This window comes from Macaca nemestrina, chromosome 8 (assembly GCF_043159975.1).
Source record: "Macaca nemestrina isolate mMacNem1 chromosome 8, mMacNem.hap1, whole genome shotgun sequence".
In the NCBI taxonomy this organism is placed as follows: Eukaryota; Metazoa; Chordata; class Mammalia; order Primates; family Cercopithecidae; genus Macaca; species Macaca nemestrina.
Window position 1 is genome coordinate 1,423,708 of NC_092132.1, and position 17,438 is coordinate 1,441,145.

At 56.1% G+C, this 17,438-nt stretch overlaps 1 protein-coding gene and 1 long non-coding RNA gene across 2 annotated transcripts; both read left to right on the forward strand.

Moving 5' to 3' along the window:
* The first annotated feature begins 3,621 nt into the window (after window positions 1-3,621).
* LOC139355629 (uncharacterized) lies at window positions 3,622-5,288 on the forward strand. The gene is made up of 2 exons (XR_011606418.1): window positions 3,622-3,971; window positions 4,905-5,288. It is a non-coding gene; the product is annotated as an uncharacterized lncRNA (long non-coding RNA).
* A 3,999-nt stretch (window positions 5,289-9,287) lies between these two features.
* LOC105488466 (nuclear receptor binding protein 2) lies at window positions 9,288-16,837 on the forward strand. Its single transcript, XM_011752545.3, has 18 exons — window positions 9,288-9,596; window positions 10,083-10,205; window positions 10,282-10,383; window positions 10,487-10,576; window positions 10,759-10,799; window positions 10,900-10,994; window positions 11,112-11,135; window positions 11,205-11,288; window positions 11,369-11,424; window positions 11,532-11,627; window positions 12,656-12,788; window positions 12,889-12,991; window positions 13,085-13,135; window positions 13,210-13,345; window positions 14,192-14,245; window positions 14,342-14,405; window positions 14,498-14,553; window positions 14,643-16,837. The coding sequence occupies exons 1-18, from the start codon at window positions 9,474-9,476 to the stop codon at window positions 14,709-14,711; spliced, it is 1,500 nt and encodes a 499-aa protein (XP_011750847.1). The 5' UTR covers window positions 9,288-9,473; the 3' UTR covers window positions 14,712-16,837.
* The last annotated feature ends 601 nt before the right edge of the window (window positions 16,838-17,438 follow it).

Here is a 17,438-nt window from a genome sequence, read left to right on the forward strand (position 1 = left end):
TCCAGGTACTTGCACCTCACGTTTAGAACCAGGGTAGATTTGGAGACTCCTGGGATCTTTTGACAAAATTTATCTCCAATCTCTAGGTACAAAGGATGCTCCTATAAAGGGCCAGATGGCAAGCCCTGGGACTGAACCCCTGCCCTCGGTGCCGCCACTGCTCTTTCATAACTATGGGCTCTTCCGAAAGTGACTTCATGGCTCAGTGCCTCAGTTTCCCTTTTTGTAAAATCGTCATCATGGCCGGGCGCGGTGGCTCAGGCCTGTAATCCCAGCACTTTGGGAGGCCGAGGTGGGCGGATCACCACGTCAGGAGTTCGAGACCAACCTGACCAACATGGTGAAACCCTGTCTCTACTAAAAATACAAAAGCTAGCTGGGTGTGGTGGGCACCTGTAATCTTAGCTATTCAGGAGGCTGAGGCAGGAGAATTGCTTGAACCCGGGAGGCGGAGCTTGCAGTGAGCTGAGATCGCGCCACTGCACTCTAGCCTGGGCGACAGAGCAAGACTCCGTCTCAAAAAAAAAATAATAATAATCGTAAAAACATTTAACTCACATGGCAGTTGTGAGTACAAATAAAATTCAAACCCTGGAAGTGTTCGAAAAACATCCACAAGAATGACAGAAAGGAGTAGCACGCTGTTGCCGCTTTTGTTATTTTTAACATTCGTGTGGCTTTTTTCTTCCTATCTGAAAAAGATATTTTCTCCCCAGTCAACCCAAGTCATCCTTCTAGTGGCAAGAAAATTAGGTTTGTCAAGCCTGTAATCCCAGCACTTTGGGAGGCCGAGACAGGCGGATCACGAGGTCAGGAGATCGAGACCATCCTGGCTAACACGGTGAAACCCCGTCTCTACTAAAAAAATACAAAAAATTAGCTGGGCGCGGTGGTGGGCACCTGTACGCCCAGCTACTTGGGAGGCTGAGGCAGGAGAATGGCGTAAACCCGGGAGGCGGAGCCTGCAGTGAGCTGAGATCTAGCCACTGCACTCCAGCCTGGGCAACAGAGCAAGACTCCGTCTCAAAAAATAAAAATAAAAATAAATAAAAAATAAAAAAAAGAAAAAGAAAATTAGGTTTGTTATGGAAAGAATCCAAAAAGAAAAAAAAACTAGTTAATATTCAGATTCAGATTTTTCTTTTTCTTTCTTTCTTTTTTTTTTTCTTTTTTGAGACAGGGTCTTACTCTGTCACGCAGGCTGGAGTGCAGGGGTGCAACAGCTCACTGCAGCCTCGAACTCCTGGGCTCAAGCGATCCTCCCGCTTTAGCCTCCCAAGTAGCTGTGACTACAGGTGTGTGCCACCATGCCCAGCTGATTTTTTTTTAAGGACTAGAAAGTCAAAGACAAATGCCCAGCAGATTTTGTAGAGATGGGGTTTTGCCATGTTGCCTAGGCTGGTCTTGAACTCCTGAGCTCAAGCAATCCACCTGCCTTGGCCTCCCAAAGTGCTGGAATTACAGACATGAGCCGCCACGCCTGGCCTATATTCTGATTTATATTCAAAGTAGACTTTGCAGCAAGACAATAGGCTTGGAAGACAAGCTCGTGATGCAGTTCGTGATGGGCTTTGCAAAGGGGCTGGTGGTGAGGTTCGAGATGGCGTTTGTGATAGGATTGGTGATGGGGTTCATGATGGGGTTAGTGATGCGGTTGGTGATGGCACAATGGGGTTGGTGATGGGGTTCACAGTGGAGTTCGTGATGAGGCTGGCCATGGGGTTGGTGATGGGGTTCGCGACGAGGGTGGTGATGGGTTACCCTGGAGACAGTGAGAAGGCAAGGCAGAGACTGAGGAGGTCAGATGCCTGCCTTGTCTTCCCTTGAGCTCCCTCCAGTGCGGTGGTTCACACCTGCAATCCCAGCACCTTGGGAGGCCAAGGTGGGTAGATCACTTGAGCTCAGGAGACCAGCCTGACCAACATGGTGGAACCCTGTTTCTACTAAAAAAAAAAAAAAATTAGCCAGGCGTAGTGGCAGGCTCCTGTAATCCCAGCTACTCAAGAGACTGAGACAGGAGAATCACTTGAATGCAGGAGGCAGAGGTTGCAGTGAGCCTAGATCACACCACTGCACTCCAGCCTGGGCAACAAGAGCAAAACTCCATCTTAAAAAAAAAAAAAAAAAAAAAAAAAAGACATCCTGACAGGTGGGCAAACACCAAGGGCAGGGCACTCCAGTGCTGACAGGAGGGGCTCCTGTGGTGAGACCTTCATGCTTCCCAGGCAATACAGAGGCTGAGTTGAGCTTACATCTATGCTGTGGGGCCCACAGTGAGGACAAGTGGTCTCACAGCAGACATGTGGGCAACAACTTGGAGTCAGAATGTACACTAAGCTGTGCCCAGCCCAGGGCACTGACGGGGACTCACATCTGCCCCACCTTCAACCACAGTGGCCTGTGGACACAGCTCTACAATCCAGACAGAGAGGGATGGGACATCAGACCAACCAGGATCCACCAAAGGTGAGAAACTCAAGAGACCCTCCTACTTTACAGAAGCTCCTGAGGGGTCAACCAGTCCTCACACAGACTTCTGCCTACGACGGTGGTCTGAAGATCTTAAAGCCTTGAGTTTGGGATAAGGCAGCTCCAGACAAGCAACACCCAGACCTTGTCACAAGTGGACAAAAGTCTCCGGAAGAGGATGCATCATGTGGTGCCTTCAGCTTATTCCTCCTATAAATACTTCTCAAATGGTCTGCACACAACCGAAGAAACCAGAGCACAGCCGGAATGAAGACGCCATGAGTGAGAACCCACAGAAACAACAGAACACATCCACAAAGACCGTAGAATAGCCCTGGTCAACTGTAAACAGCAATAACTAAAGTTAAGAATTTGGCCAGGCTCACGTGGCTCACGCCTGTAATCCCAGCACGTTGGGAGGCTGAGGCGGGTGGATCATGAGGTCAGGAGATCGAGACCATCCTGGCGAACACGGTGAAACCCCGTCTCTACTAAAAAATACAAAAAACTAGCCGGGCGAGGTGGCGGGCGCCTATAGTCCCAGCTACTCGGGAGGCTGAGGCAGGAGAATGGCATGAACCCGGGAGGCGGAGCTTGCAGTGAGCTGAGATCCGGCCACTGCACTCCAGCCTGGGTGACAGAGCGAGACTCCGTCTCAAAAAAAAAAAAAAAAAAAAAAAAAAGAATTCAATGGGCTGATTTTGATTTAACCAGCATGTCAGACAAATCACTGAGGGAGGAGGTGAAATGGAAACAGAGTAGAAGGAATTTTGGAGAACATAGCAAACGGAGATAAAAGCTGGGAAGAGCGGGAGAGAAGCTAAGGTGCAAACAGAACAGTAAGATGGTCCAACAGACATCCAATGGAGTCCTTGAAGGTCAGAAGATAGAGAATGGGGCAGAGGAAACATAGGAAAGGATAAAGATTTTCAAATTTTCCAGATCAAAGACATTAATGTCCAAATTAATGTCCCCAATCCCCCTCTCTCTCTATATATATATATTTTTTTTTTGTTTGTTTGTTTGTTTGTTTGTTTGTTTTGAGATGGAGTCTCACTCTGTCACCCAGGCTGGAGTACAGTGGCGCAATCTTGGCTCACTGCAAGCTCCGCCTTCCAGATTCACGCCATTCTCCTGCCTCAGCCCCCCCAGTAGCTGGGACTACAGGCGCCCGCCACCACGCCCGGCTAGTTTTTTGTATTTTTAGTAGGGATGGGGTTTCACTGTGTTAGCCAGGATGGTCTCGATCACCTGACCTTGTGATCTGCCCGCCTCGGCCTCCCAAAGTGCTGGGATTACAGGCCTGAGCCACCACACCTGGCCAGCAAGTTTTTTAAGTAACTAGAGATGTCCAAAGGTTAACAAGTCCAAACTTGAGCTCTCCTGCACGACAGCCAATAAGTCAAGACAAGGAGTTAAAGCCAAGAAGGCAACAAATTCATTTTGGAGAGCAGCAAGCCCAGCAGATGTGAATGAGCATCCTCGGGAGCCATCTCACGTGGGTATGAGGTTCAGCCCCTTTTCATGTTCAGGGCAGGGGAAAGAGGAGGGCATGTGATCTAGGGGTGATGGATGACAACTGGGTACCAGTGAGGCTCCGAGGAGGTTGGGAACTTCCTCTTCCTTTTCAGGTCACAATGCTCCTGTAAATCTTCAACAAAACATAGCTGTTTACATGCTCTCCCTTCAATCCTCGAATTAGTTTAAAAAACCACATGAAAACTACTGTCCTTGCATTTTATCTCAGTGCTCTACAATTATCCTAACCTATGTGCAAGAGTGGGTAAAGACCCCTTAAACAAAAAAGGAGTGAGTGATGTGGGTTGTTTTGTGGTCTCACTGTTACGCAAATAGTCCTTTAAGGCAATTTGGTGCATGTGCTAATCCCGCCAGTGAGAGCCGTTGACACCGAGAAGAGCTCACCATAGGTGTCAATTATCTTCAACTTGGACTTTGCCTTATCTGTATGCTGAATAGATGCCTCTGTTCCTCAGGATTGAGTTATTACCAGATATATTGCTATCCTCCTGAAATATTTTTGGAAATAATTATTCCTAATCAGTGCTTCACATACACACATGTGCGCACAGCTTCCAAGCTGGTTGTTGGCCACCACAGGCCTTCGTGGCTGCTCTCTGGAGACGGCTGTTTCTGGCCATGTGTACACTTCACAGCCTTGCTCGGAGTGAGCTGGGAAGCCAGCAAGCCACTGTCTCCACCGCCCAATCTGGGAGGCACCAGCCCAGTGCCTCTGCACCTCTGCTGTGTTCTCGCCCCGGAAGCAAGTCACCCAGTCCAGTCCACACTCCTGGCATGGGACCGCACATGATGTGGGAGACCAGGAGGCAGGGTGACCAGGACAGACAGTGGGAGGGCTCCTCTGGTGCTCCTCTGACCCCCCAGAGTTGGGACCCCCTGGCTTTCTCCCACCCTAGGATTCCTGGCATCCAGGACAGCAGTCCTGAGCCCCGCAAGCCAAGGGATCGTCCACCTGCCGATGGGAAAGAAATCTGCAGGAATTCTGAGAACAGCTCACCTGCATGCCTCACAGGAGGGAGAGGCTTAGGAAGACTCTAAGGCGACAGACATGGAGCCCCAGTAGATGTGCAAGGCGGAAGTGGAGGAGGCAGTGAGCAGCGAACCTGCAGTTGGCACCACAAGGCATTGCACAGGGGCCAGGCAGCGGCTCACGCCTGCACTCCCAGCTGCTCAGGAGCTGAGGCAGGAGGATCCCTGGAGCCCAGCAGTTCAAGACGAGCCTGGGCAATATAGCAAGACTGGCTCTATAAAAAGTTAAAAAAAAATAGCTGGGCTCTGTGGCATGTGCCTATAGTCCCAGTTATTCAGGAGGCTGAGGTGGGAGGATCCCTTGAGCCCAGGAATTTGAGGCTGCAGTGAGCTGTGATTGCACCACTGCACTCCAGGGTAACAGAGTGAGAATCCATCTCTAAAAAAATAAATTTTAAGAAGCCAATTCACAGATTAGGCTAAGAGGGCGGGTGAATGGCTCAGTGGCCAAGAGCAGCCCTAGAGAACTTCCGATAAATCCAAATGGCCTGGCAGGATCAAGGGGTGGAGAAGCTCATAGGCAGAGCAGAAGGGAGGGTGGGCACCCACCCTGGGGCATAGCCAGATTGAGGCCAGGGAGGGCATGCTGTAGCAGCCACTGCCTCTGTGCGCGGGCGGGCAGCAGTCCGACCCACTCTGTGGAGTCGGAATAAGTGCTGGGAAGCATCCCTGCACGCGAACACGTAGCGGTTGTCACGTCACTCTTCTTACCATGCGGGTTGTGCCCGGTGCATGTGCTATTCCCCTCGGGCTGCCAGAGCAGCACCAGAGATGCAGGAGTGGCTTAAAACAGCACAAACAGATTCGCTCACTGTGCTGGAGGCTGGAAGTGCAAAATTGAGGTATCAGCATGGCTGATCGCTTCTGGGGCTGGGGTGGGAGAATCCATCCCAGGTCTCTCTCCTCACCACTCATGGCCCTGGCAGTCCCAGGCACGCCTTGGCCTGTGGGCACATCCCTCCAATAGTGGCCTCCATGTTCACTTGACGGTCTACCTTATTTCTCTGCACCCCAAGTATCCTTCTTTCTCTGATAAGGACATTTAGGGCCCACTCCAACATCTCAAAATCCTAAACTTATTTACATTTGCAAAAATCTTTTTTATTCTTTTTTTTTTTTTTTTGAGAAGGAGTCTCACTTTGTCTCCCAGGCTGGAGTGCAGTGGCGCGATCTCGGCTCACTGCAAGCTCCGCCTCCCAGGTTCATGCCATTCTCCTGCCTCAGCCTCCCAGTAGCTGGGACTACAGGTGCCCACCACCATGCCCAGCTAATTTTTTGTACTTTTAGTAGAGACGGGGTTTCACCGTGTTAGCCAGGATGGTCTCAATCTCCTGACCTCGTGATCCGCCCACCTCGGTCTCCCAAAGTGCTGGGATTATAGGCGTGAGCCATTTTTTTTTTTTTCAAATAAGGCTGTGCTCCTAGGTACTGGGGATCAGGATGTAGACTTTTGGGGGATTCTATATGACCTACCACAGAACATGTGTGTCTGGTTATGGGGGTGGAGAAAGGGGAGGAAATTCATTGAGATTCTTCTGCTCAAGCCTTACCTCTTCAGGGGCTTCTCTGGACCACACCCCCCAAAACGCACCCCTGCCCACCCAGAGATCCATTCAACAAGTGTTTGCTGAGGGCCTGCTGCGTGCCAGGTACTGTCCTCGCACCAGAGAAAGAGCAGGGACAAAGAGAAGACACTCCTGCCCTGTGGGAGCTCGAATAGCAACAGGGACACAGACAGTGAAGAAGAGAGATGAGAAAAACCCAGATGCAAGTCAGGTGGGGTGAATGCCCCAGGAAAAGTCAAGTCAAGCAGGGGAAAGGGGATGGGGACTGTGATGTCAGGATTCGTGGCCAGGGCAGGCCTCTCAGGAAGTGACCTCAGAGGATGTTTGGGAAGGGCATTCCGGGCAAAGGTATAACCAGGGCAGAGACCCTGAGGGGAAGTGCCTGTCATGTCCAACGGCACAGGGCCATGTACTTGCGGTGGGCTCAGCTGAAGAGGGCAGGGGACATGAGGTAGGGTAATGGGACCAATTACTGGGCCTTCCTGTTTAGGCCCTCGTGCCAAGTGAGAAGGGACCACTGGGGGCTCCCCAAAACCACCCTCAGGTTCAATGGTTCACTGTAAGGACTCACAGAACTCAGAAAGGGTACCATTTATTACAGCAATGGATGCGTTAAAATCAGCAGTGGCAAGGACTCACGGAACAGAACCCAAGAGAGACCAGCACAGGTCTGCAGGTGTCCGCACCCACTGCAGGCATGCGGACAGTGCTCAACCTCCCAGCACGGATGAGCACAGCATGCCACCAGCCAGGGAAGCCCTCTGTACCGCGGTGTCCAGGGTTTTTATTGGGTTGGTCACACAGGTATGGCTGACCTCCCAAGTCGCAGACTTTGGCCTCCAGCCCCTGCAGAGGTCAGGCTGATGCCACATGGCCCAAAGTCCCCCCGTAGACCACGTTGTTAGCACAGACTAGGGGTGTCCAATCTTTGGACCTTCCTGGCACACATTGGAAGAATTGTCCTGGGCAACACACTTAAATAAAATACACTTAACACTAACAACAGCTGATGAGCTTTAAAAAAAAATCTCAACAAGAAAGTTTACAAATTTGTGTTGGGGCCGGGCGCGGTGGCTCAAGCCTGTAATCCCAGCACTTTGGGAGGCCGAGACGGGTGGATCACGAGGTCAGGAGATCGAGACCATCCTGGCTAACACGGTGAAACCCCATCTCTACTAAAAAAATACAAAAAACTAGCCAGGCGAGGTGGCGGGCGCCTGTAGTCCCAGCTACTCAGGAGGCTGAGGCAGGAGAATGGCGTAAACCCGGGAGGTGGAGCTTGCAGTGAGCTGATATCCGGCCACTGCACCCCAGCCTGGGCGACAGAGCAAGACTCCGTCTCAAAAAAAAAAAAAAAAAAAAAAATTGTGTTGGGCCGAATGCACCCTCTGGGCTGCGGATTGGACAAGCTTAGCATAGACTATGGTGTGGCCTAGGTAAACACAGACATTCAAATCAGGCGGAACATTCCAAAGGCTTAGAGGGTGTCTCTCAGGAGCTGGTCAGGGCCAGTTTCAGGGTGGAGAATTTGAACACCCCAAACCTTTACTGCAGAAGGCCTCAGCAGGATCATCTGGCCTTGGTGGAAGCCACACTCAGGGGACCTGGTGACCAAGGCTGGTCAGGAAAGAGCGACCACAGGGGACGCAGCAGGGCCAGATGCAAATCTGCCAAAGAAAGAAAGAGGCGTCCCAAAGGGACAGCACACGGAGGCGCGCGGAAGGGAGGAGCGGAGTTCCAATTTGGGCTCCAGAGAGAGAAGGTGAAGGATGAGGACCCGCCCTGAGAGAGGGAGAAGGGCCACGGGAAGGCTGTGGCAGCTGCGGGCCGAAGGGGGTTTTAGGTGAGAATCGGGGACAGCCCCGGTGGTCAGCGTGGCTGGAGGGTGTGCTCAGAGCGGCCTCCGGAGGGAGCGGCCTTGTGAGCCGGGTGGGCTCCCCCATCATGGTTCCACTGTCCCGAGCCAACCGCGGAAAGGAGGGGCGCGTTTGAGGAGAAAAGAGAAAATCGCCATCCTGGAAGGTGAGAAGATGGGCTTGTGGGCGGGAGGAGGCACCGGCGGGCGGGCCACGGAGAGATTTGTGGCCCCCAATGAAAGTCAGCCTGGGTCAGCCTGCTGGTGGGCCTTTCCCCCCGCCCTCGGTGTCCCACCCACCTGTCCCAAGGGGGTCGGCCGGGGAATGAGTGCGTGGCCGGGAGAGCGGGGCCCCGCTTTCGAGCCCGCGGGGACTCCTGCAGCTGGAGGGTGTCGTGGGCTTGGGGGACCCCAGATGCCCCGGGTCTTCCCCCAGATCCTAGGAGAGCAACCGCCAGAGAAGTGGGCTGCTCCAGGCTCCGGGTGGCCGCGGGGCGGGGCCTCCACGGGGGCGGGGATTTGGGGGCGGTTCCCCTGCGCGGGGCGGGACTCCGAGGAGGCGAGGCGGGGCCTGGGGCGGGGCCTCGCGGAGGACCTTGGGAATGGGCGGGGGCGGGGACCAAAACGGGGCGGGGCTTCGCGGAGGTGGGGCGGGGCTTCGCGGAGGAGGCTTGGTGGACGAGGAGGGGACAGGGCCTGGGGCGGGGCTTCGCGGGGCGGGGCCTCCGAAGGGGCGGGGCCTGGGCGCGGCCGGGGTTCGGCAGCTGGCTGGGAAGCGGTGCTCTGGCTCGGGCTGGCACACGCGGCTCGGGAGCGGCGCGCCGGCTCCACCTCTGGCCCCCATCTGCCCGCCGCGCGCCCGCCCCTCCCAATTCCCAGAGCCGGGGCTGGGGCTTGCGGCGGCGGCGGCGGCGGCGGATCTAGGCTGGGCTGCTGGGCGCGGGGCCAGGGCGGGCCGGGAGAGGCTGCTCCGGCGGTGGATCGCGCGGAGGGCGGTGGCCTGGGCCGGCCGAACCATGGCGGCCCCTGAACCGGCGCCGAGGCTGGCCCGGGAGCGGGAGCGGGAGGACGAGAGCGAGGACGAGAGCGACATCCTGGAGGAGAGCCCGTGTGGTCGCTGGCAAAAGCGGCGGGAGGAGGTGGGCGCGGGGGTCGGGGGCACTGGGGTGACACCGCCCTCCCAGAGCCGGAGGGGCCTGGAGGCTGCGCGGGGCGTGGGGGCGCTGGGAGAGCGCGGCGCGCGGCGCCTGGAAACCTCTCCACGGTCCCTCGCGGCCAGCGAATCAGCCACCCCTGGACCCCTTTGGCCTGGCGCCCGCCCTGGGATTCCCTGAGGGCCAGTCTCCTCCTAGGACCACCTCCCCATGCCTCTGGACTCAGCCGCTAGGTTCCTGGGGATCCCCCTCGACCCCTTGAAACCTGCTCCAAATCCCCTTAGCCCAGCCCTTGGATAGGAGCCCTTGGCTCCTAGGGGCAGCTACCCTCCAAGCCCCCACCTTCCCGCAGAGTGGCTCAGGTCCTACAGTCCACGCTTGGGCCCACTGGAAAGGTATAGACAGGGACCAAATCCTCACCCGCAACCTGACACACACCAGGGCACACATAACCCCTTATTCACTCCCCAGGTAAACCAGGGGAACATGCCAGGGCTTCAGAGCACCTTCCTAGCCATGGACACGGAGGAGGGGGTAGAGGTGGTGTGGAACGAGCTCCACTTCAGAGACAGGAAGGCCTTCGCGGCGCATGAGGTGAGGCCGCTGCCCCCTCCTCATCCTGCCTGGGTGACCACCTGCTGACCACCTAGAGACCACCCTCCCTCCCCAGGAGAAGATCCAGACTGTGTTTGAGCAGCTGGTGCTGGTGGATCACCCCAACATCGTGAAGTTGCACAAGTATTGGCTGGATACCTCCGAGGCCTGCGCGAGGGTGATTATGGGCGAGGCCCCGGGCAGGCAGAGGCCACAGCCAGGTGGGGTGGGCATGGGGACGAACGCGCAGCTGGTGGAAATCCTGAGCTCGCACCCTGCAGGTCATCTTCATCACAGAGTACGTGTCATCAGGCAGCCTCAAGCAATTCCTCAAAAAAACCAAGAAGAACCACAAGGCCATGAACGCCCGGGTATGGGGAGCGGGCTGGGGCAGCCACGGGGACAGGACGGGGTTGGGGCAGCCTCGGGGACTGGGATGGTGAGGGGGTGCCCAGTGGCCTCGGACAGGGACTGGGCGAGGATGCGGGGCGGGCTCCGCAGGCCCAGCCGCCTCTCCTGCGCCCACCCGACGGAGTCGTGCGTCCGCCGCCAGGCCTGGAAGCGCTGGTGCACGCAGATCCTGTCCGCGCTCAGGTGAGGGCCTGGGCTGGCCCGGGCGCTGCGCTGCTGAGCCCCCGCCTCCCCAGAGCCTCCTGACCGGCTCCTCCTACTCTCCCCTCCCCAACGTCTGCAGCTTCCTGCACGCCTGCAGCCCCCCGATCATTCACGGGAACCTGACCAGCGACACCATCTTCATTCAGCACAACGGCCTCATCAAGATCGGCTCTGGTGCTGGCGGGACAGGGCTGGGCGGGGGACGGGGCAGGGGAAGGTGCCTGCAGCCAAGGGCAGAGGAGTTCTGATGCTCCAGCAGCTAACTCCGCTCTTTCTCCCGCCCCTTGGCAGTGTGGCACCGAATCTTCTCCAATGGTAAGTGCGGACTCTGGGGGATGGGGTCCTGGAGAGGTCCCGCCCGCTCAGCCTTTGCGCCCTCCACAGCGCTGCCACATGATCTCCGAAGCCCCATCCGCGCTGAGCGAGAGGAACTTCGGAACCTGCACTTCTTCCCCCCAGAGTACGGCGGTGAGTGGCGCTGGGTCTGGGCGCCCCGTGCCTGCCCTGTGTGCTTCTCTCCTACCCGTCCTGTGTTCTCTCCTGTTCAGAGGTGGCCGATGGGACCGCTGTGGACATCTTCTCCTTTGGGATGTGTGCGCTGGAGGTACTGCCCCCGCCCTCCACCTTCTGCTCTGCCCTCCTCCTAGCTGTGCCCTGCCTGGCTCACCTGTGTGGTCCCTTCCCCATGCCTGACCTGGCTCTGTGCCCCAGATGGCTGTGCTGGAGATCCAGGCCAACGGGGACACCAGGGTCACAGAGGAGGCCATTGCTCGTGCCAGGCACTCACTGAGTGACCCCAACATGCGGGTAAGCAGCTTGCCCTGCCCCTCCCCAGCTGGCTCACTGTGCTCAGCTAGGCCAGCAAGGTGCTCCAGGCAGGCCTGGGAGAGCATCACAGTTTATGTAGCTGAGAGGTATATCAGCTGGCTGCACCCCCGCAAAGAGGACCTCAGTGGGAGCACATACTGGTTCCAGGCCTGAAGGCCCTAATGGGTCAGCACATTCTAAGGACAAGAAGGCAAGAGAGACCCTCCCTCTGTGGCTGCTATCACCATGCCCGTTTTATAGATAAAGAAACTGAGGCTCAGAGGAGATGAGTCCTTTGCCTGAGGCTTTAGAGTAAGTGGTGGAGCCAACATCTGCACCTGGGTCTGCTTCACTCCAAGTCCTTGACTTTAAGCTTCTAGGAGGTGATGAGGCTCCAGCTTGTGGGGGGACATGGTGGGTGCCAAGCAGGCAAAAAGAGGTATGGGATGGAAGCTGCATCCATAGCCCCCTCTGCTCGGAATCCAGACTTAACTCCATGGCCTCAGGAGATGGGGGTGCCTGGATGGGGCTGGTAGGGAGCTGGAGCCGGGCTGGGCACGGATGTGGATAGAGTGGGGAACCAGCAAGGTCATCTCCAGTGCTGGGCCTGAGCTGAGCCGATCAAATGACCATGGGTAGCGAGAGGCAGAGCTTGCAGTGAGCCGAGATCGTGCCACTGCACACCAGCCTGGGCGACAGAGTGAGATTCCGTCTCAAAAAAAAAAAAAAAAAAAGGACTACAGCTTACAGGTGTGACTTAAAGATCATGGCTCCTACTCCCCATGATTTTTGGGAGGTTGAGGGAAGCAGAGCATGGTGCTCCAATCCCAGAACCCAGCTGTCCTCAAGCCCAGAGGGCCAGATCCTGGCCTGGCTGCTGCCAGGACTCCTCCCTACGGGCATCCCTGCATGTCCTGTATGTCCCTGAGGAGGAGGGATGAGGAGAACTCAGGGACCACCTCTCCTCGAACTGTGGGGCCAGAGCAGAGAGCTCTGCACACCACCAGCCTCTCCTCCCCATGCCCCAGGAGTTCATCCTTTGCTGCCTGGCCCGGGACCCTGCCCGCCGGCCCTCTGCCCACAGCCTCCTCTTCCACCGCGTGCTCTTCGAGGTGCACTCGCTGAAGCTCCTAGCAGCCCACTGCTTTATCCAGCACCAGTGTGAGCAGCAGGCCAGCCCAGGGGGTGACCGGGGAGGCTGCGGCTGGGATGTGGAAGGGGCCCTGCAGGACCCACGGCCTTGATGCTCCTGTGGCTGCAGACCTCATGCCTGAGAATGTAGTGGAGGAGAAGACCAAGGCCGTGGACCTGCACGCAGTCTTGGCGGAGCTTCCCCGGCCCCGCAGGCCCCCGCTGCAGTGGCGGTGAGCAGTCAGCACCCAGAAACCTCCCCTCCCCGTGCCTCCCCTCCCTGCGCCCCTGACCAGCCCCTCATGTGCCTCCCACCTCCATGCCAGGTACTCGGAAGTCTCCTTCATGGAGCTGGACAAATTCCTGGAGGATGTCAGGTAAGAACTGATGTAAGGTTGGGGGCCAGGCAGCTGTCAGGCCTGAGCCCCCAGCCACCCCGGTGTGTCTCCAGGAATGGGATCTACCCACTGATGAACTTTGCAGCCACTCGGCCCCTGGGGCTGCCCCGGGTGCTAGCCCCACCCCTGGAGGAGGTCCAAAAGGCCAAGACCCCGACGCCAGAGCCCTTTGACTCTGAGACTAGGAAGGTGAGTCCCCTCTTGCTGCTCAGTGCCATCCCTCAGACCTTCCAGCAGCCTGATAAGAGATTCCTTCTCCCAGGGCCTGCTCCCCACAGCCCAGCTCTCCTCCTGGCTGCCAGAGACCAGATCCAGGCTGACCCCCTTGTGGGGATTATGGGGGTTGTAGGACAGGCTGGACACTCTCCTTTTCCGGGAGGCTCCCTGTCCCCTCAGATCCTCCCCTGCATCCTGCTGCCTGCCCTGAACCTACTCCAAGCATCCTTCCTCCAGAACTCGCCCAGGCTCTTCCACCCCGCCAGTACTCTTCCCCCCACCCCCCCACCCTCCCATCCCCCCACCCTCCCATCCCCCACCTCGTGCTGATTCCCGGATATCTATGTCCTGGTGTCTCCCCAGACTTTTCCTGCAGCGCTGCCTCCTGGCCAGTGGCCTCTCTTGGTGCAGTGCAGCCAGAATTTATGTCCTAACAGGCAAACTGCCTGCTCCTGGCTGCCCGCAGAGATCATGGGAGTCCTCAGCTGATGCCCAGGCGCTGGGAGGCCTGGTCCTGTAGGCACCCTGCACTTCGGTGCAGTCGCATCCCACTCAACCTCCCTTTCCCCGTGCTCAAGTTCCCTCTTTGTTTAAGTTGTTCTCTCAGCAGTGAAAGCTCCTATTCAGCCTTCAGTACCCAGCACCTAATGTCGACTCTTCTCGAAGCTTTCCTTAGCTCACTAGGCCACTAGCAGTGAGATGGGCTCCTCTTAGAGATTCCCCCCTTTCCAATCTCTGCTGTCCCTTCCTGGCCCCTCTGGGGCCGCGGCATGTGGTCTCGCTGCTGGGTCTGTGAGTCTCAGCCTTCTGCCGCTGCAGGTCATCCAGATGCAGTGCAACCTGGAGAGAAGCGAGGACAAGGCGCGCTGGCATGTGAGCGGGGCCTGGGAGGGCAGCGCTGCTGTGGGGAAGGCGGGAGCGTGGCAGACCCCCAAACCTCCAGCCGACCACGCCCCGCCGCCTCCCCAGCTCACTTTGCTTCTGGTGCTGGAGGACCGGCTGCACCGGCAGCTGACCTACGACCTGCTCCCAAGTAGGCTGGGCAAGGGACCTGGGCGGTGGGCGGTGACCCCGGGCAGCAGGTGGCGCAGCGGCCTCATGCCTCGCCTTACACCGTTGCCGCAGCGGACAGCCCTCAGGACCTCGCCTCGGAGCTTGTGCACTACGGCTTCCTCCATGAGGTGCGCTGGGCGGTGCAGCGTGGCCTGGCGGAGGGGGCAAGCGGGGCAGGCTGTGCCCCTCCGTCCCCCATGCCTCCCTCCTTCCGCAGGACGACCGGATGAAGCTGGCCACCTTCCTGGAGAGCACCTTCCTGAAGTACCGTGGGGCCCAGGCCTGACCCAGTACCCCAGCCCCTGGGGACCATGCCGGGGTGCTGCCCAGGCAGGCCATGTTGGGGAGACCCCAGCACCGCGGGGCTGCTCTCCTCCGTGTGCCTGGGAGCACAAAGGCCCTGGTAGTGAAGAAACCCCCGCCTCCTGAGAGTGGGGCTGACCCTGCCTCGGGCGCCACGGGGGTGGGGGGTGGGTGTGGGGGAGCCGTTAGGCCTCCCAGGTCCTTAGGTTCAGGGTTGCCCTCAGGACCCCTTCCCATATCCTCCATTCTCCACCCTGAGTTCCTACCCAGGCTGCCTGGCCAGGGCCACTGCCTGCTCAGCATGCAGGAGGCTGCCCTGCAGGGAGCCCCAGCTCTGGGGCTTGGGGGTGAGGGTCAGCCCTGGACAGACCTCTGCCCAGGGAACTGCTCCATGGGGTCTGGGAGAGCAGCCATCCCCGGCTGGCACCATAGACCCACACAAGGAGTCTGCACAGCAAGCCAGCAGTGACACACCTGCAGGTGTCACGCATGGCACTGGGCACAACAGGGACCTGGCAGGAGAAACAGACCACAGAGAGGTCTGGAGTTGAGGCTGTCATCAGCAAAGCCCCTGGTCCCACGCAGCTCTGCCCTGGAGCCACCTCTTTGACCCTTTACCCACCTCGAGACCAGAACCTGCAGCCCCTCTACAGATCTCCTCTGGCCACTGCAGCCCCTCTACAGATCTCCTCTGGCCACTGCAGCCCCTCTACAGATCTCCTCTGGCCACTGCAGCCCCCCTACAGATCTCCTCTCACTGCAGCCCCTCTACAGATCTCCTCTGGCCACTGCAGCCCCCCTACAGATCTCCTCTGGCCACTGCAGCCCCTCTACAGATCTCCTCTGGCCACTGCAGCCCCTCCAACGGGCTTTTTCTCTCCTGCATTCCCTGGCCTGGAGGGGTCAGGGCCCCCACATCCTCTCTGCTCCTCAGATTCACACCCCCTCCATGTTACCTCCCGCACCTCCTCCCTGGGGCAGCTGCTCCCTGGGCCTCTGAGGATGTCAGCTCCTGGCTCCCTGCCTCTCTCCCACTGCACTCCTGGCTCAGTCTTAGAGGTTTCTATGCCCCCATAGATTCTACCCCTGCCTTCCTGGCCTCTTGATTCTTGGCTTGCCTCTCCTCCAATTCCAAACTTAGTGAAATGGCCTTAAACATTTTAAATTGTATGTATAAATTTAGCACAATCATGCCTTTTTAAAAGCATTTCAAATGTCAAACCAGGAAGGCACACCACTGTATTAGTTCTATACTGCTGCTGTAAAATTTACCACAAACTTAGTGGCTTAGAACAACACAAATGTATTGCAATTCTGTAGGCTGGAAGTCTGACTACAGGTCTCACTGGACTAGAATCAAGGCTGGCAGGCTGCCTTCCTTCCTGGAGGTTCTAGGGGAGACTCTGTCTCCTGCTTCTTCAGGATGCTGGCAGAATCCACATCCTTTCAGTGGCAGGGCCAAGGTCCCTACTTTCTTGCTGGCTGTAAACTAAGGCCACTTCCAGCTTGTAGAGGCTGCCTACATTCCTTGGCTCTTGGCCTCCTCCTCCATCTTCAAAGCTAGCAGTTTCAGTCTGTATCACGAAACATTTCTCTGGTTCTCTGCAGACAGGAAAGGTTGTCCCTAAGGACTCATGAGATTAGGTTGGGCCCAGCCAGATAATACAGGATAATCTCCCTCCTCAAGGTTTTTAATACTAAACACATCTGCAGGACACATTTTGCCATGTAAACTAACATTCACTGGTTCCAGGGATTAAGGAAACTCTTTTGTTGGGGAAGGGTGGCATTCTGCTGACCACAGCACCCCAACCAAAAGCCAAAAACCAAAGCAAGACTTACTAATGCATATCAAATAAATTAAATGTGCAAAATAGTGAATCTCAGTTATCTTAAATATTCCAATACTATTTACAAAATTATTCTAATTCTCACACCTTCCAACTCAAAATTAGTAATCTAAAATAATCTCCATATGCTAGATGGAAACCCTCATGTGAAACTGTCTGATTACGCACGGTCCTAAATGGTTTCAGTGGCAAACACATAACATTGTACTACTGATTAAACTGAACTTAAAAGCATCAATACTACCATTGCTGCACTTAATCATGTCTCTGTTGAATTCTTCCTTTTATCTTTTCAGAATTTTATGTGTATTGTTTTTAAAGTAGAATGGGTTTTTTTTTTTTTTCTTTTTGAGGCCAATGATAAATAATAAAGGCAGGCTCCTACTCTCATCCTCTCCAAATTCAACTCTCTTAACTGTTTCTTCAGGCATTTTGAAATCCATGTTTTTCAAAATCATGAGCTTTTAGTTCTGTTTATTAGTTGTTTCACATTAGGTGTCCCCAGCCAGCATCCTCTGGGAGGAGGGTGGTCACCCGCCTCAGTCTCCTGATGCGGCATCGTTCTAGTGTGACGGGCATCACAGCTGCAGGGTGTTATTACAGCTTCATTACCACGCGTCACAGGAGAACAGGGTGTTCTAGGATGGCATTTCTTGCACAACTTTTTGTTTTCCCTGGAGTTAATAATTGCCTATTTTTTGTTTGCCTGGTTTTCTATATGTGTTTGTCATCGATTCATCTTTAGACTTTCCTGCAAAAGCATGAGCATCCTCTCACAGCTTAGGACTCATCACATAACTGACTGCTCAGTTTCTTCTTTTCCTGGAGCCCCCACTATGCAAGCCCCCTGCCCAGGCTAC

Coding starts and splice junctions, on each gene's coding strand:
- LOC105488466 (XM_011752545.3), top strand. CDS start 9,474: ATGGCGGCCCCTGAACCGGCGCCGAGGCTGGCCCGGGAGCGGGAGCGG. Junction 9,597..10,082: donor GGCAAAAGCGGCGGGAGGAG/GTGGGCGCGGGG, acceptor TTCACTCCCCAG/GTAAACCAGGGGAACATGCC. Junction 13,136..13,209: donor AAATTCCTGGAGGATGTCAG/GTAAGAACTGAT, acceptor GTGTGTCTCCAG/GAATGGGATCTACCCACTGA.